Source organism: Octodon degus, unplaced genomic scaffold (genome assembly GCF_000260255.1).
Source record: "Octodon degus isolate 3935 unplaced genomic scaffold, OctDeg1.0 scaffold00120, whole genome shotgun sequence".
Classification (NCBI taxonomy): domain Eukaryota; kingdom Metazoa; phylum Chordata; class Mammalia; order Rodentia; family Octodontidae; genus Octodon; species Octodon degus.
In genome coordinates this window covers 7,947,155-7,970,675 of record NW_004524696.1, presented here as the reverse complement: position 1 = coordinate 7,970,675, position 23,521 = coordinate 7,947,155, and the positions used below count along the sequence as shown (strand labels likewise).

Below are 23,521 nucleotides of genomic sequence, written 5' to 3'. Positions count from 1 at the left end.
TAAAGGAGACTGCAAGTACTAAGTCCTTAAGTGAGAGGAGACTGAGCAAGTCTCAGCCCTGCCCTGGCTCATCTAGATGCAGGTGGTGGGGCATGATGCTCCAGGCATGATGATCAGCACCCTGGCCTGGGAGACAATGCACACCAGGGAAACTGGCTGTGCCTTGGATGGACTCCAAACAACCCAAAGGCCCAGCAAACATGAACCAACTCCACTCCTAATGAGGGGTCACCAGTGCTTCAGGTTACAAGGCTGGTTGCCTAAGTGTTACATGGTGAGAGGGCCACTTAGCACTCATGTCCAAAAAGGAGGGACTCTTTCAAACACAAACACATGCATGCAGAGAACAGGAGATGTCTTGCCTGTCACACAGACCTTAGGGCTCAGACTTCTGTTCCAATCAGCCACACCACTGACATCCTGGGCGCTGCCTTTGCAAGCCATCCTGGATATGCTGCATGTGGGCATGATCCTGCCCTGTGCGTGCCGTGTGCTGGGCCGAGAGGCAATCTCCACCTGGACAGAAGCACCCTCCTCCTTGTTCACATCCCCTGAGTGCCTGACATTTAAATATTTCCTCACAGTTGCCCAGGGTAAAACATTAATCCTAGCTAGACCTTTGTTTCAAGACTGTTCTCTAAAGAAGCTCCTAGAAGGCCCAGGAGTGCTCTCTTCTACTTGCTGAGCACCTAGACAATTCTTTGTTCAGCTTTCACTAAAAACTTAGGAGCCCCAAGTTTGGACACTGTAATCACCAGACAAGGGCTGTGGAGCTGACGGCAGCAGGACCAGTACACACAGCTTGCTGCTGCAGCACAGCACGGCATGGCACAGCAATGCAACAGCACCCACAACCACAATAGGGGACTGTCTGCCACCCCGACAGCAGCCTGATTGCAGCTCCTTCACACCCCGCTTCCTGCACAAGCTCCCGGGGAGGGCGCCAGGTGGAGTGCACGCCTGTGTATCTGTACTTACCATCATCCAGATACAACTGGTCCAACTCTTCAGGTTCTCGCTTGATCGTTACAGGAATAGGGGCCAAATTATGATTACTGTCCTCACGCACCTCTGGCAGTGACAGTGGCCCGGTGACTGGAGACTCGTTTCTTCGAACCTTTGGCGATTGGTGCTGCTGTTGGCCCGTGGTGGGAGGGTGGGCTGAGGACTGCAAGCAGGTTGGCTCGTGGGCAATGGATGGAAGTGGAGAAGAGGGGCTGTTGGGACAGAGTGCTTGTTGGTAACCAAGGGAACAGCTACTGCTCAGATGTGGACTCACCTGCGGCTGCAGCAGGACTGGAGGGGGCTGCTTGGGTGACCCAGGCTGCACAGCCATGGGTCTCGGCACTTCCTGAATGGTGGGGGCCTCTGCAGCCTGTGGCTGAAGTTCAAGGTGACCATGGCCTGGGCTGGCAATGCCCTTGGTGTAGGCTGCAGAAGAAAGGTCGTGGAGCTTTGGACTCGAGCTGGGAGGCGTGGACATCATGGTGCTCCTCTGTGGATATGAGGCGAAGCCAGCCACAAGGCAGGAGCTGGGGTCAGGCAGCATCGTGAGCTGCGGGCTGTAGTATGGCCTTGGGAGAGGACTTAGCCCCTGGCTCATGGTTCCACAGGTCAGGGCAGGCTCATAGTCATCGGTGGGTTCTGTTTTTATAATTGGAACTGTGAGGAGGGAAGAAAAAGTTAAATAAACAAAAGTTGCAGATGGGTACGACTGGGCGGGCTGTGGCTAGGATACCCTGTGCAAAACAAACAATGTCTTGACTGAGTCCCTGTCTCTGACTGGTTCTCCCACCCAATTAAAAAAGGAGTGAGTCACCAGCTGAGAGAGTCGCAGCTGGTTCTAATAGAGAGAACTATTTTCCTTGGAATCTCCCCCAGCACTAACGTGCTATAAAAATCCATTTGCAAACTGCAGTAGAAGCTTTGGGCCCAAGGGCCCTTGGATTTGTAGCAATCAAAGTGAAAATTTTAACTTGGAGCCACTACTGCTCTACGGCTACTGACACTGTCTGATAAATTCTGCACGTAGGGTAAACCTGAGAGTGTGGCGGGGCAGCTTTGAAAGCCAGAGAGAATCCAGCTGAGAAGGTAAACAGCTCTGCTGCAGGAGAGAAGCTGTGAGTCACGTGATTCACGGCAGGAGAAGAGCAATTCTGCATTGGCAGGAACACTGTCTCTCCTCCTCCCCTCCTGGCTTCCACTCCTGTGGGGGACCCTCAGAGACAGCCACTGGGAGACCCGGCAGTTCCTCAGAGAATTGGGAGCTCCCAGCTCACTAGACCATGAAGAGGCCGATGGACCAGGAAAAATGCCCAAAAAGACTCTGTCTCTGTGGCTGGGCACTGGTCCCAGGCTGTGGCCAGAGCAGGCACCAGGCTCCTCCCCAGCTGCACAGGCCTCTGTGCCTTGGTTTCCGCAGGAGAGCTAGGAAGAGGATGGGGGTGGCAAATGGGCCAGGAGGGGGTGCCAGGCAGACCCTGCAGGGGGCCTATTCTTGCCCTGCTTATTTCCTGCACCCGCTGTGCTCCTGCTGGTCTTGCCTCTTCTGCAACTCAGAAGTCAGTGAGATGGTCAAGCTATTCCACAAACAAATTCCACAGATGACTGGCAACAGCACACTTCAGCCCATGACAGACCATGATATGCTTCATGCCAAGGCAGTGTATCAGCGACACAAGGGCACTGCCCTTCCATTGCAGCTGGCAGGCTGCACATGACCCTTAAAAAAGGCACACTGCTCCCAGGAAAAACATACATACTGCAAGGAGGGCTTGGCCTCCTCAAATAAATACAAGCACATCCATGTTTTGAGAGAAATTCTTTAGCCAGGTCTCATACCAGCAAGAATGTATGTCTGTTCCCCTTTACAGCCCGAGTATCTTGTCACCAGCAGTTATGAAAGATGAACTTGACTCTAGAGGAAACACCATACTAACAGTGGTCTGCACTGCATGTCTGGGTGACTCTGTAGAGCCAGTGTTGAAGAATATTGCCCACTGGCTGTCTGAGTTGCCACATGCCACCTGGGGAGAAAGTCTCTCTCGGCCAAGGATCCACACACTCAATCTCTAGGCCCAGAGGTGACATTTGAAGCCTTCAGGGCCAGGCCTCCAGAGGGGCACTACAGCTGTGTTGGGTACCGGCTTCCCTGTCTCCATTCATTCCACTGTTTACATGAAGGTCTCCGTGCCAAGCAGGTAGGTAGGTACAAGTGCCGGAGGAATGAACTATAGGAAGTGTTGACATTCAGAAGGTAAAGAAGCAGCTGGGCAGCTGTGAGCTGGGCCCTCAGCTACTCTCAGAGCCACTGAAAAGTTTTCCATGGCCTGTTCTCCAGCCCTTGGTCAGAGGATGGTACTGCCATAGCTCCCATGGAAGTATGGCCAGCACAGTGGGCCAAAGGACAACAGCAAGTGGAGGACAGACTTCATGTGGTGCCCAGGGGGGTGCTGCACTAGTTTAGCCTGCCACATGGACTCTAGGAAGGTACCCCAAATACCTTCCTAGAGAGGACACGAATGCCTGCCACAGGTACACCATCATCTGGGGAGGGCTTTTCCCATTTCTCCTATAAGGGTGTCACTCATCAGGGACCTGGAAGAAGGGCTCATATCATGCTGGACCCATTCAAGAGCTGCCACTTGTTGTACAATAACATCAGGAAAACCCATCACACTGAAGGTGGTCACTTGGTCACGAGGGGGAGCAAGAGCAGGTCTGCATGCAGCCAGCATTTCTTGTGAGCTGCAGAGGAAAGAGATGTAGCAGCATCAGTGCTGGGCAACCAGGCTGCTGTGCCTTTCGAGAAGAGGGCCCCACATGTCACCTTCTGAAGGCTGAGCCAAAGGAGCCAAAGGAAATTTGCCATGGGAACAACTCTTGGAGCAGTTACCTGGAATCTGAAGCTGACTGTTGTGTCACCCCCGGTGGCAGAGGACACAGACACCCTCTGGATACCTTGCCCACCTCTGTGGCTGCAGTGTGCATGAGGGAAAGGCCCTTGATGGCTCTGGCAGCATGGGGCCTAGAAGAGCCCCATCATCAAAGGTTCCCCATTAACTTTCCTCTCTGTACACAGTAGCTGTGTCCACAGACCTGATGGGCAGCAGCTTCCTCTAACACTGACACAGCTGAGAGAGCCACAGTATGGAGGAGACTCCTGTGGCCGGGGCTGGGTGCACAGAGGGCTTCCCCACAGACCTCTCTATGAAGTCTGACACCCCTCCCAGTCACCTATCTGTTTTCTCCCAAGCCCATGGAGTCACAGGCACAAGCAGTGACAGCTGGCTCCTCTATGGGCCCTAGACCCGCTGCACTTGAGGGGAGGGCCCACCAGGCAGCTGCCAAGAGTGAGAGGGACATTCTCTTGTTTAACAAAAAAACAGCACTGTAAGTCAGTCCCTTGACAGCAGAAAGTCACACACAGGAAATCAGCTGTGGGTCCCCACCTTTATAAAGGGCTGTGTCTCCCAGAAGCAGCTATGGAAGACCCCAGTCCTCTGGAATTGGGCAGTGCTTGTAGACCAATCTGTCACCCAGAGCACCAGCATCAGCTCCAAGCCCATGCTCTGTCCAGACAGCTCTGCAGAGGAAGAGGCCAGGTTCCAAGAACTGCCCCCAACCAGAACTGCTCCAGCCTGTTGCCAGTAGGCTATAAATCTAGAATTGGTGAGCACGGGATGAAGTCTCACTCTGAGAGGCACCTGGGAGACCGAGCTGGTTGCAGCCAGTTACTGGGAACACAGGCTCTGGCTGGCCATGGGGCACAGCTGTTGCAGAAAACAGCACCAGACAAATGACTAGGACCTTGGGGCACGCAAATCTCTCCAGTTTAAAGAACAACCCTGAGAAAGGGCAAGGTTCACACAGTGAAGAGTGAATTCTAAGTTAGACTGGTAATTTTCAAAGTTTGTGATTTTAAAAAGGAATATGACTGGAAGGTTAAGTTAATACCCTGCTGGGACTCCATCTGAGGTGCAAGGGTTCTTGTCTCACATGAAGTCTGTAACACCTCTCACTCTGACCGACTGCCCTGTGCAATATGAAAGGAACAGTTCCAAACCCAGCTGTCCAGTAAATGCCAGCAGCCACAGTTTCTCTGCCACACTGGATAGTGACAGCGACAGCAAGCATAGGCTGGGTCTACGTCATTGATCCAGAGGCCAGGCCAGGCAGGGTAAAGAGAAGGATGGGTGGTGCCTCCCGAGAAGCACTGTGGTGAGCCCTGCAAATCCTATTATCGATGACCTGTTTAAAATGCCCATGGCCCCAGTGTTAACTTCCAAATCTCTCAAACCACCTCAGGGTCTTCCTGGAGGCAGCACAGGCTACTGGAGTACTGGGAGGTACCTCATGCCCACAGGAACATGAGGCCTGTGGTGATGGAGCAACCCCGAGCTTCTAGTTCTGGGGTGCAGAGTGGATCAAGACGGAAGCATCAGGCTGGGTCCCAGGCAGGTGGAAGACTGTGGCTGCCTCATGCTACAGCTCACCAACTTGCCCCTGCAGACTGCTGCTCTCTAACCACATATCCCACAGCCAGACACCCAATGAAGCCACACATGGGCCTCTCTGAGACATCAGCTTGTCACCCGTAGCCAAGCCTGCCCTGCCCTGCCTACCCAGGGACTGCAGCAGTGCCAGCACTCACTCCCTTCCTGCTGTGGTGAAAGGGGGGCGCCTTTTTTTTATTTAGTACAGTGTCTATAAGAGCTCACTACATAGATTGGACTCATAGTGATCCACCTGTGTTCAGCCTCCCAAGAGCTGGGATTACTGGCAGGTGCCACCACGCCCAGTCTCAATTACTGTCATGGCAGGCCAGGGATTGAACCCCAGCCAAGGCACTCTGCCTAAGCAGGCACTTTAGTCCCCTGAGCTATCTGGCCGGCCCAAGGTACCCTTCTAACAATGGCATCTATGTCCAGGTGCCACAGCCCCAACCCCAGAACCCAGCTTGATTTTCAGGGCTGATTGTCAAACAGGCACAAGGAAGAATGATGTAGTGTATGTCCCACCATCTGTCACCAAGGCACCAGTTTCCTGTACCTGGCTATGATGTCCTTGCTCCTGGGCTAAGGGACAGCATCCCCTTTTTGCTCTGAGCTTGGCTACTGATGTGCCAGCTTGGGGCTAGAGTGGGGGTATGGCTTCTCAGTAACTGGTCAGTGGCACCTGTGTGAGAGAAGCCCTTGTCTTAGAAGACACCAGGCAGCCAAGACCTTAAGGCCACCTGGGCCTTTCTTCCAAGGGCTCCTATCCAAAGACCAGCCTTCTCTAGATGACTCTGTCTCAGCCTTATGCTTCCATCTCCTGTCCTTATCCTCCATGGTGGCAGTGTCATCACACATGATCCATGTGACAGAGGGCTGCTAACAGCTTCAGCGACCAACTGAGAATCTCTAGTCACTCAGCACCAGCTGAAGGTGCTTTTGAGATGAACCGGCCTAAGGTGCTAGCAAAGCCGCTACCCTGAGCAAAGTGTTCCACCAGCCCAGCCTTGCAATCTGGATGGAGGGTCTGGGAAGTCAGAGACTGAAGTACACATCTGTCTCCTGTGGCATCTACAGAAAGCAAAGGCTGAGTGTTTCGTGACTGTGCTATGTCTAAACTGCATTTTTCGTGTGGATTTCAGAGAACTCTGGAGCTTCATAGGAAGATGCCTCTGTTTCCTATTAGTGGGGAAATAGAAAGGGCATGTTCTGTGCTGGGGCTCCGCTGGCTGGTCCCACCCTGTCATTCAGTGCTGGAGGGAGGGGAGGCACAGCAGGGGGACCATGCGGAGAAAGCTGGGTGTGATGCAATGTCTCCATCCTGCTGGGTGAGGGCTGGGAGTGCGTCACAGGATCCGGCCTAGCGTAACTCACTTCAATTCTATGTAATGGCACATGGAAAAATACCACATTACCCAAGTGGTGAGTTTATAATCTAAATTTATTACAGAAAGCAAAAGTGTGAAAGATTAATGCTGATCTTTAAGACCGGCTGTCATCCACAAAACATGCTCTCATGGAGAAGGCGGCCGCTGGTGTCTGTGCGGCCCCATGAAGCATGCACCACTGTGCAGGTCTGGCAGCTGCACCTCAGCCCAGACCCTGAGGCCTCGTGCTTCCCGGCCCTCTGTGTGGTGTCGAAAGCCAGTTTCATGCTGGTGTTCCATGGGGCCTCATTCCTGCAGTTGCAGAACCCACTGAGGATGGCGACCTCAAGAAGCCTGTGTCCTGTGGTGGAAATCTTGCTCCAAGCTGGAAGTGATGGCATCTCTAGGCCCCCTCCAAGCCAGGTACAAATGTACGCTTTTGCGAGATGCGCTCAGAAGTGCGATGGGCCCTTTCCCTGGGCCCTTCCTATAGCCTCTGTAATGATGGCCTAGGAGTCAGAGCGCCTTCCAGAACATTCCTGGCTCCCTTTGAGACTCGAAGCTTGGGGAGGGCCCTCCTACTCCCCAGGACCACATGGGTCTCTCCAACAGGGCCAGAAGTCATCCTTTGGCCATTCCCTAGACCCAGGAGTCCTCTATGTATTGAGCGCCCAACCCCTCATCAGAAGTGCTCTCCTTTGGACTGCCTTGGTGTGTCCAAGGTCCAGGGCTGGGGACCTTGGCTTCACAGAGAACATATATACTGTGCCCGCGCAAGAGCAAGCATGCACCTTGTTCTCGATAGGATTTGGGTGTATGCACCACTGGACAAATGGCACTCTCCTTGTAGCTCCTTCCTTCCCAGTCAGTCCATAGGCCCCTGTGATGTGACTGAGTGGTGTGGGAGAGACAGCTGTTCTACCCAGCATGGCCCAAGGCTTCCCTTCCTGGTGTCCAGCCTTCTTGCAGACCCTCTCCCCCACTCTTATCTGAGGACTTGGGATACATATTTTTCCCACTGACTGTTTTAATAGATGAATGGAATGGAGATTGCAGAGGGCCCCTAGAAGGATCCAGCAACAGAACCAAAGCCTTTGACCCTCTTCTTGCCCCAGGTGCCAAGACTCTCACCCCGGTGGAAGAGTCAGTGGCCAGGGCCAGCTCCAGCAGGCTTTCCTACCACTAATGAGCAGGGTTTGGCACATCCTCACCTAGGGCTATGGAGGGCAGTAGCATGATTTCCTCAGATAAATTCAGGCCATCCCAGCCACACACGTATCATGTAAAGATATGGTTTATATATTTCGTGAGCTCCCATCTGCGAGGAAATGCGGCACAGGACTGGGCTGTCCTGTATAGCTCTGGGCTCCTCACCCTGTCCTCCCTGTGAGCTACAAAATGCAGACCTGTCATTCACATGTGACAGGGAGAATATGTGTGCTTCAGAGGCCCTGGTACTGCAGAGGTCAGCCCAGGTCAGCCATGGGCACTTGCTGGACCTCTGTGAGGACAGGCCAGTCTTCTCATCTAAAATGCTGTGATGTGGGTGGCCTATCTGTGAGGCCTGGTGTCATCACAGGAACTCCCTGCCCTGTGAAGCCACAGCAAAAAGTGGACTCACTCCAGAGCCTGAATATGCTGGCACCTGGTCCTGGACCTACAGTCACCAGGATTGTGAGGAATGGCTATCTACTGTCTAACCCTCAGCTATGGTGTGTTATTACGGCTGAGCAGATGGAGCAGAGGTTGTTGCAGGTCCTTTCTTCATGTGCAGTGACGCCTGGTCTCCAAGTAGAAGTGGATGCCCACAGGTGTGGTGCTTGCTGCCTGCTGGCGGCCTGCATGCTGAGCGTGATAAGGAACGACCGCACTGTAATCTTCCTTTCATCCTATGCCCACAGTTTAAGTGACCTCAAGTGTCTCACCTTGAAATACTTTATCAAGTACATTCTGTAGTACTGGACAAATGAAGTTTTATTCAATGTCTAACCCCCCCCAAAATAAAGATTAGACTGTCCTCCTTCACTGCATGACTTTAAAACCCAGGTTTTGCCATCAGTACGAACAATGAGCATGGATAACCCAGGGGAATGACTTTGAACTAAAGAGGAAATTAGTGAGCCCCCCTGAGTGCAGCCCCTGGTGGGTGGGGATGCACCTATGCCTCCGTCCAGAGCTCCATAAACGCTGCAGGGCTGAGGGGACTTACCAAGCAGTGGAGGGAAAGCGAGCTTACCACCTACGCACTGTCTCACACAGGGACACAAGCTGCTGGAAATGCCAGCTCCTTTCACTTCTCTTTTGGTAATACGTTCTGTCTTTCATGCAGCGTGACCCACAGCCTCACCAGCTGCACACATCTAAGATATAGCGACTAACCTTCAGCTCAGTCGTAGCTGACAACAATGGCTCACACCAACCACGAGCCCAGGACCCCCTTAAGTGCTGCTGTGCATTGTCGCTTAGTCCTCACACCAACCCTGAAGGGGTGGAACTGACAGTATCTGTTTCAGAAGCACAAAAGCAGGCACACAGTGATCAGTTACTTTACCAGAGCCTCAGACCATGAGCAAGAGTGAGGACCCAGCCCAGGCAGAGGATAAGGGGCAGGTTTGGTTGTGTGGGTGTCACCTCCGTGCCACAGGTGTGGAGGAGCCCAGTCTCCCGGAGGGCATGGTTAAGTAGAGATATGACAATTACCAATTAGGCTAATGGCAGGAGATGGTTGAAACAGACCACACAGCCAAAAAATACATTGATTGGTTTCACCCAATAATTGCCAATGCTCCACTTTGTGCTTTGAGAATGTGACTCATCCTGGTGGATCTCATCCAAACAGCTGCAAAGCCAGGGTCTATGGCAATGGTCAGAGGACAAAGAGCCAGGCCAGACCCTTGGTGCTCAGCAAGCAGGTTGGGGCCCTGTCTGGGAGACAGGCTCACAAATGGGAAAAGTGGCCCACCCCAGGGTGCACTGGTTACAGATGGAGTTAACTCTCTAGTGCTTTCCCCACAAGTCTTGGTGCCCAGACAGACTCCTAGGGTTTCGGCTCTCACTGACTCACTCTTCCATTTGTTTTTAGTGGCCTGTGGCCCTTAGATTTCTATACAAAATGGCCTTCCCATTGTCTTGCCTTGTTGGACTGTTGTGTGCCCTGTAGGGAGTCCTTGGAGTGGTAACCACATTCCGTCTCCTTGTTTCACCTCCCAGGACCAGGGCTCCCTTCCATCATGGTCTTTTTCTTAAGCCCACCCAGATGCCCGTGGTCATTCTGTAATTCATTCTATCTCTCATCTCCAATTTCTTCAGGGGCAATCTTATACTGAAGAGCCTTTCCCTGTGTGAAAACACAGGGTCAAAGAAAGCTCGTGGGGGTGGGCTATGTGTATGAGGAGCCAAGATGTCTGCACCTGTCCGTGCCATGAGGACTTAGATGAAGGCATCTCCACCTCACCTCTTCACTGAAGCCTTCCTTCTCCCCTTTGGGTTTCCCTCCTGGAGGCCAGCAAGAGCAGTGAGCAGCCTTGCAAGGGCTGGGGACCCACAACAGGTAAGAGTTTACTGACTGCCTGGCTAAAAATGCAGGAAGCGAGACACCCCTCTCCACTCGGGGTTAACCTGAGACTCTGCGGGGATGGTACACAGAGCACATACCTCTGCTGCTCTTAGGCAGAGGTGCTCTGCACACGACACATGCTGCAGGGAAGATCACGCCAGCACTTCCAGAGGACCAGCCACATCCTGAACACAGCGACCGCTGGGAGAGGCAGGAGCCAGTTTGTCCCCGCCACCCAGAGCTTCAGGAACTCCCCACTTTCCTGCTGGCTTCTCCACAAGGACTTTATTTTGTGTTTGGAAGAAAGGATCAGGACACCAGTATTCCTACAGCTGACACATCCTTTGGCCACTTGAAATGCAGTTAAATCTGGATCACAGGCTAGAAACAGCAGCATGATCTGCTTCATGAGAATGGGGGTGGGGCTGTGATGAGAAGGCGGGGCTGAGCCCAGCAGGGGAGAGCCTAGACCTCAGACCCCAGGAGCAGGGGAGCTGACGAACATGACCCCGGCATGACAGGGGTCACATGTAAGTGGCCTACGCTTTACATCTGCCATGCTGGGCCTGGATGAACAGGAGGAGGTCTGAGGGCCACCTGGGAAACCTCTGTTTCTCCAAGTCCTGAGTGCGGTCAGACCCAGGACAGGAGGCAACTTGTGCCAGGCAGAGACAAGCCCATATCACAAGCTTGAAACGTGAGCTCCAACATTCAAGGCAGATGAGACTGCTAGAACCAGAGAGGCAGCCATCATTCACAAGGGACCAGAGAATGACTTTATTTCAGAGAACAGCATAGGTGGGTGGAGTCTAGGGGAACTGTCTTCACAGCTGTAGGAAGAGGTCATGGTGGGCCCAGCTGTGCACAGCCAACCTGTGCACCAGGGCCACCACAGCTCTCAGAGCATCACTCCTTCAGTGATGCCAAGAGGGCACCTAGGAGTCCATGCCAGGGTGTTTCCAGTAAGCTGCCATCCAGAATAGCAACCAGCTCATTCTACACTCAAGTCCAGCTCATTTACGCTCAAGGAGGGTGAGGGACTGGGGACCAAGGCCAGCACCGAAGACACAAGGGGCCCAGAGGCATGCAAATCAAGAAGAATCTTGAGGCATTCTCAGCTGGCCCAAATCTCACTTTGTCCCAAAGGAAACTAAATATTTAGAGTCACTATTAACATCTACAGTGATTTGGTGAAGATAATTAGTTTCAGATTAAACTTTATATGTGGTGGACTTGGGCATAAAATGAACCAAGAAGCTCATGGGAAAAGGTCAGTCCAAATGGCTGCCAAGGACCTGGGCTGCTCACGGTGCCTTGGATGACATAAACTGGGTAGCTGAAGAGGACACAGCTCACAGCTCTGTCTACAGTCGCCTCTGTGTCTCCCACGGTGACCCAAGGGGCTGAGCTTTCTGAGGTTGCCTCACAAAGTGGCAGGAAGTTTCTTGTAGGTTGAAGGGAAGTTTCCTGTTGGGGCCTGCACGCTGTCCAGCTGAGGTCTTCATGATGTCAGTGGCAAAGGCCCATACCCGCCAGGTGGCAAAGGAGCCCCCCGGCAGGGCTGCTGCCCAGGTGAGCTCTCCACACAGCAGCTTCTACTTTACACCACAGCTCCCAACACCAGCAGTTCTCTGCTAGACGATCGCTGGGATTAGCCGGAACTCTGAAGGATCTAGGCCCTATGCATGCCATTCGAGCCTCTCCAGGTGACATCCTCTAGCATGACCATTATTTCTGATTTAAAAAGCAAACAAGAAGTCAGTAGATGCCATCTCTTTCCTCTCTCTTGAGGAAGAAACAGATTTTCAATCTTAGGGGACATCACATGACCAGAAAGATGGGCTCCTTCCTAACCACAAAGGAAATGAAGTTCTGCTCAATGAGGAATTCAGTCTCCAGCTCACAGGTGTCTCCATCCCAGATCCGTGCCTCTTTAGGAAGCTTGAGGGGCCTTGGCTGGGAGGGACTGGCCATCCTGAAGCTGATGGATCTCTGCTGGTCTTCACCTCCCCCAGCACACTGGCCAACCGATGGTCTTCCTATTAAGCTGTTTACCTGCCCAGTCACCTCTGTGAGGCTGCTGGTCCCTGGTGCCCAAAGGCAGGAGTTGGTGGGCACCAAGGACAGGGCAGCACCTGCCCCTGCCAGCTGTGTGCCCAGGCAGGGTGGGGTGGGCATGTCAGAAGCATTTCTGATAACTAAAATAAGACTAAATGGAGAAGATTCAACAATCTCTCAGGATTTATTTTCTCATTTTAAAGAAATAATGATGTTAGGATATATTTTGAGCTCATAACTTGGTCTTATTTTTCTAAAGAGCGCTGGTCCTATAGAATAGGTGTCAACTCCCACCCATCCTACTTGGGACACAAAACACTCTCCAGCTGGTGCTCAGGCTGGTGTGGACAGTCATCCTCCAGCTCATGAGGGATCCATTCCTCTACCCAGAACACCTCACCTCTAATTCTAACTGACATGCTGAAATAACAGTGTGGATCCATGCCCCCTCCTGGAAGAGTCTGTCTCATGGTAGCACTAGGCACCCCAGCTTAGCTGGAAGGACATTTTCCTCAGAAGACTAGATTTAGACACAGTGAGATAAAACCAGTAACAAACAAGAAGCTTAGAAAACCTCCGTGTGTCTGTGTGTTTGCACATGTATGCACTCTACATCCTCTTTCCTGATTGCCTGGTATTTTCTCCACTGTGTACCTAATGGACGTCCAAGGATGCCAGGCTCAGCCCAGGGCTCTCCAACCAGCCATGACCATTTTACTCGAGGACTCTTACATTCAAGTTTGCCACCCTCTGAATACAGAGAGGGGAAAGACAGCTAGACCATTCTAGGCCATCACAGACCTGCTCCAAAGATGCCAGCCCACCAAAGCTGCACGTGCTCCCTCATCTTCCTGCCATATGACCACTGAGACAAGCTAGCCTAAAATGTGTGGGAAGGTGAGGTGGGAGAGTCAGTAGACAGGTGGGTGACATAAGAGCTGCTGCCTGTGTTTATCTGTTGCTGAGTCATCAGAAGACAGCTTGAGCACTGACAAACATGCAGGATCCAGGTGGAGGAGCTCCCCACCTCAGCAGCAATTCATGTGGGCCCTTTGGTTTCCAACACTGACACTGCCAAAGGGGGCCTGCAGCAGCTGGGGATTTAGTCCCAGAGCAGGACCCTTCTCAAGGACTTGAGGAATGGGAGAGAAAAGGATCCTATCTTACTTATAATTCTCAGGGCAAACTTAGGTAATTGTATTTGAAAATAAATTTCACAGGTGAAATTTGAATAGATTGATTTCTGTTCTTTGGCTATCGTCTGTACCACAACAACACACAACCTTAAGAAGAATCTCCTCAAATGCAGTATCTGCCACAATCCTAGACATGAGTAACTGAAACTAGACACAAAGCCCACACAACAATATAGATTTTCTAGGTGGAACACGGACAACCTCACAATTAAGGCCAAAAACGAAAAGGTGAGCAAACCCAAAACACCTGGAATCAGGCTAGTGCTCCTGAATTAAATGTCCCCCACCTGCCCTACCTGCAAAGCTTTCATCTCTCAGAACGTGTCTTTTGAACTTGGAGCTGCTAACCCTTCCTTAATGTGCCTGGCGCCTCATGACCATGCGGCGGAAGCAGCCTGAGCAGGATTCTGAGGTGCGAACGCGTTACCATGCTAGTGCAGGTGCTGGAGAGCTCATCAGCTACAGGGGGGTAATGGCCTCACCCTTCTCAGGCTCAGCCCTCAAACTGCAGAAGGCCCCAAGCACCGCAGGTGAGCGCCAGACAGAACACCGGACACAGGAGCTCCAGTTCTCCATCTGTTCGTTTATTTACTTTAAGAAGCACAGATTGACAGCCAGCCATGCACCAACATGGAGCAATGCTGGGAATGCAATCCCGTGGCAGCCTGGGATTGCTCTAAAGGAGCTCATAGTCTGGTGATGTGGGGACGCAGTCAGGGCTGACGGTTGCCTTGGGTCCCCAAAGTGCTGGAGGCAAATATCCAACAGAGCAGGTTGGAGGAGGCTGTCAGGACCAGATGGGCCCCGAGGTCGGGCGTGAGCTAGGAAAGACCTGCACTGTGGACAGAAAAGCCTGGGCAGATTGGCAGTTGGAGAGGGACCCAGGGAGGCGTGGACAAGGAGTGTGGAGGGCTAGGGTGGGGGACAGGCGAGTGGGGGTACAGCTGGCAGATCAGGGCAATTGGCTGCAGGGTAGAGTGTGGCCAGGAGGAGGCAGCAGGCTGAGCCTGCTGGCTTTGAGCTCTCTGGTGCAGCCTGCACAGGTCCCTTCTCCCTAGGACACAGCACAATGGGTGCTAAAACTCAGCACGGTGTGAACGTGTGCAGTGAAGTATACCAAGTACACTGACAAGACACACGCCCGTGCTATTTCTATACTGCTTAAGATAGTAATTTTTCCTTATAAGATCTAGAACTTTAAAACGTTCAATTTTTGGTCAAGCATGCCTGAAGTTTAATTGGGGCATTATCATTACAGTTAGAAAAACAGGCTAAATATTTTCTTTCATAGGACATATTGTACACTTTTCTAAGAATGGATGGGATTCACAAAGTGGCCAAGAGACATCCCACAAGCCCAAGAGGAGCAGCACCGTGTGACACAGGTTCTCACAGCTCTTCACAGATGCCCTCAGACCTCCTAACCTGGCAATCAGATCCTATTATTCAAATCTTGAAAGGCATTTCTATGTGTACCCAATGAAGCTAATCCTAGCAGTTTAATGCCAACAGTTTAACGACATTCTAAGGTTTTCTTGTATCTCATGTATTACAAATGATGTTTACAGTGAGAAAAAACAAAAACCTAAAAAAAACTTAGATTTTACTAAGATGACAGTGTGGTTGTGCAAATAGTTCTTAGTGTAAAATTCCCTGTTAAATTGTATAAATCTTGTCAGTTTTTAGGAACAAAAAGAGATAATATAAAGATTATTGATAGTTGAGCTAATCCACAATACAGTAAAATTCAGCCCGACAGTCGTGCTGTGCCTCCACTCACTTTCTGCTGTACCACGAGCCCTCTCAGGAAGCCAGGAGGCTACAAACACATCTTTGTTTTCTATTGGTCTAGAGGGTAAAAAAGCAAGAAATGGTATTTTTTCCTTAAGAAGATACCTTAAAAAGTGGAAAATTCAAGCTGTTCTTTTTTTAAGTGAAAACATCCATCCCTAAAACATAAAGGGACAGTTAGACTGAGCAAAAGGCACTTCTGCCCGAAGGCCCACGTCACAGGAAGGTGAGATTATTCAGTAGGGACATACTACGTGGAACATTACCATGGGCACAGAAGCACCCTGCTCCCTTAGGACCACCTCCTGCGCTTGCCTTTGGGCTCAGAAGAGAGGTTTTGTTCCTGAAGACACCAGCACAATAGCTGTAACTGTTTGCTTTCCACCTTAAAGACCTACAGAATTTCACTACACACCAAGACACCTCAGCTTCTGAGTGTAAAAAAGCTGCACAGAGCTCTCACAAGAAGCCAGCAAAATGACAAGTGATTATCCCAATAGGTATCAATAATAAAAGAAAATGCATCCAAGGCTTCACTTTTCTCAGAGGGAATGGATGACTTGCTAACAAGCGATCACACAGTTTAAATATACAACACAATCATGCTGTTTTACAGCAACGCAGTCTCACAGCTTCTGTCCCCGTTAGAAAAAGCACCCTCTCGGCTCATTTTCAGTGCTTAAAGTCAGAAAGACAGCGTTACCATTGGCAGGAAGGTAGGTGAAATGCTGGTACTGGCTTCTCTTTCTCTTCCCGTTGCAGACATAGAAACTGACTTGGACAGGGCTGGTTATTCTCTGGTTGCGGAAAGGTGGTATTTCAACCACCAGGGAATTCTATGGAGAAAACAGCAAAGAGGAAGCAGATGATTAGCATCTTACAAACTAAAAATGCTTTGTGTCAAAGCATCATACACAAGCTCCTCTGCCAAGTTTCAGCCACTTAGTAGATTTCTGCAAACAGCCAGCTCTGGCCACCCAGAGATCCAATCAGGGTAGCTTCCACATGGGACACATGCTCACGTGTTTGAACTAAGCTTGGCCAGCACATGTGCTCACTCACAGGGAGAGGCTGACTGGCCTCTGGCTCATGTAGGAGCCAGGAGGCCTTTGTGGTGGGTCTGAGCCCACATGGCCCGAGAGCCAAGCTGTGAACATCAGCGGTGACCAGCTCCTTGAGAACTACGGCTGCCCTAGCACCCAAAGGTCAGTGGCATCAGACTGAAAGCGCCACACCGGTCTGGCTGCAGGTGACACAGGCGCCCATGAAGGCGCCTGCATGCAGTGGCGAGGAGGAGGTGCTTCTCAGGAACACTGTCTCTGGAGGGAGACTGCCCACGTCAGAACCCCAGATTCACTAAACCTGGGGTGCGGGGGTGGGGGGGAAGGCAGCACTTGCTCCAGGGTTAAGTGCACAGGCGATGGAATGGGGCAGTTTATGGTGGCTGCTGTTTCTCTTTTGTGTTTTTAAACCAAGCAAATCAGCATTTTTATAGTAACCATGGCATCTTGAGGACAGATGTAAAAAACAAGCAAGGAAAACTTGACACTAAGTGAGAAACCACGACTGGGGGTCAAAATACCCAGACCCCACTCTGTAAGCAGCTGTGAGGTGGCAGAGGCTTAGGTGACCCTGCCTTGGGGTACTGTATGCCAGGGAGCACCAACACTGTTGGGGTACACCTGGGGTTTTTCCAATCTATAAAGTTTCTGCATTTTTTAATCATGTGATTTTGGTTTATCAAAGAAACTGTACAAGAAAAAAAATCTATTGTATCACTTCTTTTGATAGTAATTAGCTGTTACAAGTGCTAATTATAATTAGCAAGTGCTGTTATAATTGTAGCAAATCAATTGTGCAAAATTGATTGAATCACACTAATAATAAATTACAGAAATTAGAAACAAAGACTAAAGAACAGAAAACAGGTTCAACCTCTTCCATGTACAGACGAAGAAACTGAGGCCACAATCCTACTACAGAGGACTGGTGGGTGCCAGGGCCCAGGTTGAGGCCCGTTGGAGATGCCTACCCTGGGATCCCCCTGGCTCTGAGCAACCTGCCCTGAGTGTTTTGCTAGAAAGAGTGAGAAAGAAACACACAGAAACAAGTCTGCTCCGGCACTCTTCTCTCATCAGAATCATTCCTGGGTGATACAACTGACAGCCAAAAATGGAGATGGAGCAGGAGTGGCTGTGTCAGTGCCTGGGGCAGTGTACCTCGAGGCTACCCACCACCCTTCCAGTTTCTGAGAGGGAAGTCCTGCAGCCTGAAACTTTCCTCACTGCCCGTCCTGGTTTCTGAGGACTCAGCCACACTCGGGGGACACAGGAGCAGTGCCACTGCTAGCACACAGCTGTGCTCACCACAGGCCATCCACAGTGAGACAAAGAATCTGTCATGGAGCAAGAAGCAGACTTCTCACTGATGCTCTGTCTCCTGGGCTCAAGTCTCCATGTGGTCATAGCTGATGCACTCTCTAAAGAGACAAATCTGAGGATGAAAATACTGCCTCTGTGGGTATACTGTGCTTAAACACAGAGCAGGAAGAGAGAAAAGATGGAAAAGAAATGAAGTGATGGGAAATCTTGTCAATGTGGGGGGAAAAAACAAGTTTCAAACCAATACATCCATGTGACTTGCTTTAACATACACTGTGGGTGTGTGAGCGTGTGTATGTGTGTGCGCATGTGTGCCCCCTGCTCCGTGGCAGCAAGCATTTCCTGAAGGTCCAGAAAAGTAATGGAGGCAGAGCTGTGAGTAGACAACAAGATCAGGAGACTGAACACCACCAAAGACAAGTCACGCCAAGAAACAAGCCGCAACCCCCGGAAAAGTGGACTGAAGTTGCAGCATGAAAGATGTTCTTACTGACGGAACCACCTGCAAGGGGAGAAGTGGGCTGAGCCTGTAGCAAACATGCCACAGTACCCTTCAGGTACTATGTTCTCCCTGATGAGAGTCCTTGAGGGGACTGTCCCAACTGTTCCTGCTCACACAACTCCCCAGAGGAATCAGTGTGCCCAGAAAGGCCAAGAAAAAGTCCTTAGCCCAGAAGATGCTTCTGAATCACACATGCGAGTGCACACAGAAGCCTCCTGGCTCCCCATGCTCACCTGATGGGTCACTCAGACACACGACGGTGTTCAGAGGAACCAGCTTCAGAGCATGGGACAACTATGGATTGCTTCAAAAAACTGTTTCCTAGTCATGGTATATTTTGGTTCTTTTAGGATGAGGCAGAGTCCACATGCATAATTTAATGGCAGATAATAATTCAATAATATAAACAATCACTTTATACATCAATGGTCTAATCAAAAGAGTGGGAGTGAAGAAAGCAGAATATTGGATCAGAAAACAAGACCCAGCCTGTGTTGTGTCCAAGATGCCCACTTTTGTTTACAGATGTAGACTGGAGGTAAAGGGCTGGAGGAGGATCCACTGTGCTATAGTAGCGACATAATTGTGGACAGGAATGGGTTCCATGAGTAAGGAACAATAATTAAAGAACAATAATTTCTCCTAGGTACCTCCAGTGAGCAAATGGCACCAAGAAACCATGATGGTAAAGCACGAGTGTGGGCAGAAGCCATGTGTTATGGGTAGGCTGGAAACATAGATCAACGATGTTAACCACAGAGCACACCACATTTGCCATGACTTTTGGTACATGCATGTCCATCGGCTCATTGGCAAATCCAAAAAGTAGATTAAACAGTCTGTTAGAACTGACCTTGTGTCAGCTAAGCGGTTGAGATGTCCTCTAGAGAGGGTGATGTTAAGCCACTGGCAAGGATACTGGTGAAATCCTGCTTCCAGGTGGCACAGCATGTCTGGGAAGGTGCTGGATGCCCACTTGGGAGGCTTAGAATGCTGTGGCTTCCTAGGGGCAGCCCTTTGTGCAGGGCAACACCTCTAGCAAGGGAATCAGGACCCCAATAAAAGACACAACTGTTCCAGTGATGCACTCTTCTGGGGATACTCAGGGCCTGGCACCTGTGACCAGGTGCTGACTACTTTTCTTGTGTCTTAAAGAGAGGTGAGACCTCAAGCCCAGCCTAGGCTGTTACCTTCCTGGCCATTGTTAACATCCTGATTCTCTTCTACTAGTATTTTGCATCATAATAGCACATGTTTCAGCAGGTTTTATGATTGTTTTATTACTTGTTGTATTTTTATGAATTGTTTTATTTAAAGAAACAAAAAACACACCCTACTCAGGCCCTGTTTGTGTAGGACCCAAGGATACTTACTGGCTTACACAGGTCTCTGTCAGTTTTTGCCTCCATCTCCCACACATGGTGGCCATCTAGAAGAAAGGGCAGGAAGAAGTTTGTCACTCTGGTGGGAAGTCTGTCCCTCTAAACCTCCCAGATGACTCAGGCTCACAGGGCACGGAGAGAAGAGGTTAAACAGGAGAGTGCATCCCAGCCTGGGACTGTGGTCAAGGGCAACAGCCTGGGGACCCAGGGCCAGCTGACCCTCACAGCTGGGGGTGGAGGGGGTACGAAGGCACACAGGGGCCTGGTGTGGAGGGCTGAGGACCACCAATCCCAAGCGGCTGTGCCCAGGGCTCCTTCCAACCGTGCTCCTTCAGAAGCAGCCACACAGCCACACATGTGCTTGGCAGTCTACCTCCACATCCAGGTTCAGCAGCACCTCACCAGCCCTGTGCAAGTTATGAAGGTGTCTCCACACCTCACCCTTCTCCAAGCAGAGAACACCGCACAGAAACAGTGGATGTGCACTAGGCTCAGGCCCAGCCCGGCTCTACGATTAGCCTTACCACGCCCAGCTTCCCATATGTTTTGGGAGCACAAGGTAGGGCTTGAGAGGCCCTAGCCGCTGCTCAGAGGAACTACTGGGGAAATAAAAAAAGTCTTTCTTTGACTACTTGCCACATCAGGACACAGCAATGCAAAACACATGGTATTTTTAACCTTAGCCCAGTGGCCATTTGCATGTTTAAAAAAAAAAAATAAAAAGGCTCCTGGAGGCACAGTGAAAGAGCATATTGTTCTCTGCTGGTGGCAGAGCGTGGCCCCACTGCTCAGGGGACGGAATGTCTGCCACTCACAAGCTCTGTGACTCTGACCCTCTGACTACACATTATCTGGGGACCATTTGGGTGGGCACTGAGCACTGATGGGTCCACTCCAGAGGCCTCTTTTTTCTCCTTCGCATTTTAGTCTCCAAAGTGAGGTCACTGCCAAGATTAACAATTATAGGATGACACTTACTTTTTGTTTGAATTATTTTCAAAGAAAAAAGGCACCTGATACAAATCTACATCATTGAAAAATCAGACAAAATCTCCTTTTCCTTACAGGGTAAAGAGTAGAAGCACTAGTCACCCAGCTGTTCCAAGCCATGCCAGCCTCCAGGATGCCCATAGTTCAGCACAAACCGCTCATCAGACAAACCCACCCAGGGCCCTGGCATGGACCAGCACCCAGCCCCTTCTGGAAAAACAGTAGGAAACTAAAAATACCCAGCTCCTTCTAAAGCAGCAGTTTCACAAAGCAGGGAGCCCCTGGACTCTGTCAGCTAGAAGATTCTACAGCCCTGTCACCTCCCAGGAAAGACAGGGCCTCCTCCCCACTCACCCTCTCGCAGCACAGCTGCCTCCCAGTGCTATGCCCTGTAGATTCAAGTCACAAGCTAGAAATTCCTTGCAGTGCAGAGGTGGAGCCCATTTTCTCTGCCCCTGAGCCGTGTGGCCTATGGGGGCAGCTTCTTGCTGACTTGTCCTCGAGAGAGCCCTTGAGCTATCTTACTGCCCTGCACCTGCCTGGCCTAACACTCCCTACCAACAGAAGGACACCACCCGTCCATACCCCCCAAGTTGTAATAGCATCAATCACACATAACGTGTGGTTTCTCATTAAAAGCTGGGCTTTTTGTAATCACCAAAATGCATGTGCCACATTCGAATGTATGCATCTGGCTTTCCTGGCCCCTGGGAGGGAGGTGGAAAGGTTTCCCCAGGTGCAGCTATCACACAGATGAGGAGGCAGGTGCTGGCTGTTCTGGGCCTGACTGTGGTCTTTTACAGGTAAATAAATATTTACAATTAGAAATGTACACAAGGCATTGTCCCAGCACAGTCAAAGGGCCAAGGCCAGGCAGAGAGGATGCTCAGCAGGCATGCTTTCGGGAGCCGCTAGACTAGTTTCTATCTCCACGTCTCCACACTGCTTGCTGGGAGGGTGGCCCCTGCTTTCCCAGGACAACTGCAGCCTTCAGATCTGCCAATGGCATCCTCTCTGAAGCGCCCACACAAGGGGAGGCCAGCTGCAGGGCTGTTCAAACTCCAGCTTCTGCCAGGAGGGAGGTGGTCACTCTGAAAAGGCCTTTGTTCTGTCTTATCAGGAGCTCCCTGCTCTTAGTAGGAAACTGTGCCCAAGTCCAGAAGCAAAAATATTCCAAATCATTAGGGAATTCCCTGCAGTGTGAGTCATCAGAAAGGCTTCCCCACCACACCCGCTGAAGGTTTCCACACAGCCAGGCCTGCAGCACTGGGGAAGCCTGCAGGCTGCACTGCTGCCCTGGCTCACAGGCCAGTCACTCCGTGGCTATGGGCTAAGCCTGTTTCCACAGGAGAAGCAGCTGAGCATTTATTCAGGAGCTGAAGGCTTTCCTGACAGTCTCAAGAAGCCGCATCCTGGAGCTGCAGCTGTTGCTCTGCCTTCAGGGACCAGGACTAACCAGTGAGATGCACATATCCAGAAGAATGCATAGCAGGGACAGGAACACCTAGCCTGGCCATGCAGAGACTGACACGAGCCTTGGTAGCTCTCAAGAAGTCAGCCAAGAAGCCAGCTACTGGCCCCAGTGTACTCCTGATGACATGTCACCTACTAGCTAGCTGGCATCCCCCATCCCTGCCCATCCCTCCTCATCGGTGTGCCTGCCTGGGAGCACAGCCTCACCCTCCTCAGCAGGATTCCAGCTGAGAAGGAGACTGGCCAGATGCTCTGGAAATCAGCCTTGAACCAGACACATCTGCATGGAAACTCACTCATCTGTTCACAGCAGCTGCACTCAGGACAACCACCCAAGAGTGGACACAGCCCATGTGAGCCACAGACACACAAACTGTGGCCTGGCCACACGGTGGAGTATTATTTATTGCTCATCCCCAGAAAAGTACAAGGTGCTGATAACGATTGCCACATGGATGAGCCTTGAAAATATTCTGAAAGAAGTCACACAAACACAGTTTGATTCCATTGATGTGGACGAACCTGAACAGCCAGGTCCGCAGACATGGAAAGGGGGTTAGCGATGTCTGGGCTGGGGGGTAGGAAGGGAGAAAATGCGGTGATGGCTTCTGTCACTCTGCTCCTTGTTGCCATAACAAAATATATGAGGTAGGATGCTTTATAGCATCCCTCGGGCCTTTAGGGGGCCTGCTGTAGATGGCACCTCAGGCAGAGACTGTGGAGACCACGTGGCCAGCCAAGAAGCCAGCTACTGGCCCCAGTGTACTCCTGATGACATGTCACCTACTAGCTAGCTGGCATCCCCCAGAACCACCCTCATCTCCTCTAAGGCAATGCCCCAGCACCCAGTCATCTCCCCAGTGATGGGGAGTGGCCACTCTGGGGACGATCCCTCCAGCACATAAACCTCAGGGTACCACAATGCTGCTGACAGACAAGGGAGAGATAGAGCTGTCCTGTAAGCCTACCTGCACCTACCATGGAGCCACACACTTGGAGCAAATGGGACAGTATGTAAATGACAGATCACTGAAACTGATACAAGAAAGTCATCATGCAACATAGCTGTGAGTGATGCCTGCTAGAACACCAGGAGGAGTCCTAGAATGCTTGGAGGGTACACGGAGGCCCAGCTCCGCATCTGCGGAAACCCAGTGTGCTGCTGTGCTTAAAGAGGGTAGGGCACATGCTGCTGTACCATCACCAACACTAGCAAGGGTGTTGGTGATCCCTTGGCAATGGAAGCCAGCACAGGAAACTGCTGTCAGGGAGGCTCCTGGGTCAAGCCCACTGTCTGGATTCCCCAGGGGCAGGGAGGCCAAGAGGAAGG

The 23,521-nt window shown here is 51.2% G+C and overlaps 1 protein-coding gene across 5 annotated transcripts in view; it reads right to left on the bottom strand.

Annotated features, from left to right (window-relative positions):
* Nfatc1 (nuclear factor of activated T cells 1) overlaps positions 1-23,521 on the bottom strand; it is a 113,484-nt gene that overhangs the window by 33,329 nt on the left and 56,634 nt on the right. For 2 of the 5 annotated variants that reach the window (XM_023700051.1, XM_004640204.2), the window contains exons 7-9: positions 19,720-19,775; positions 16,167-16,299; positions 979-1,662 (exon numbers count right to left, since the gene is read on the bottom strand). In XM_023700051.1, coding sequence (XP_023555819.1) covers positions 979-1,662; positions 16,167-16,299; positions 19,720-19,775 — 873 coding nt within the window. Of the gene's footprint in view, positions 1-978; positions 1,663-11,183; positions 12,153-16,166; positions 16,300-19,719; positions 19,776-23,521 lie in introns of those variants that run through there. The other 3 variants (XM_023700053.1, XM_023700054.1, XM_004640203.2) reach the window with 3 other exon arrangements.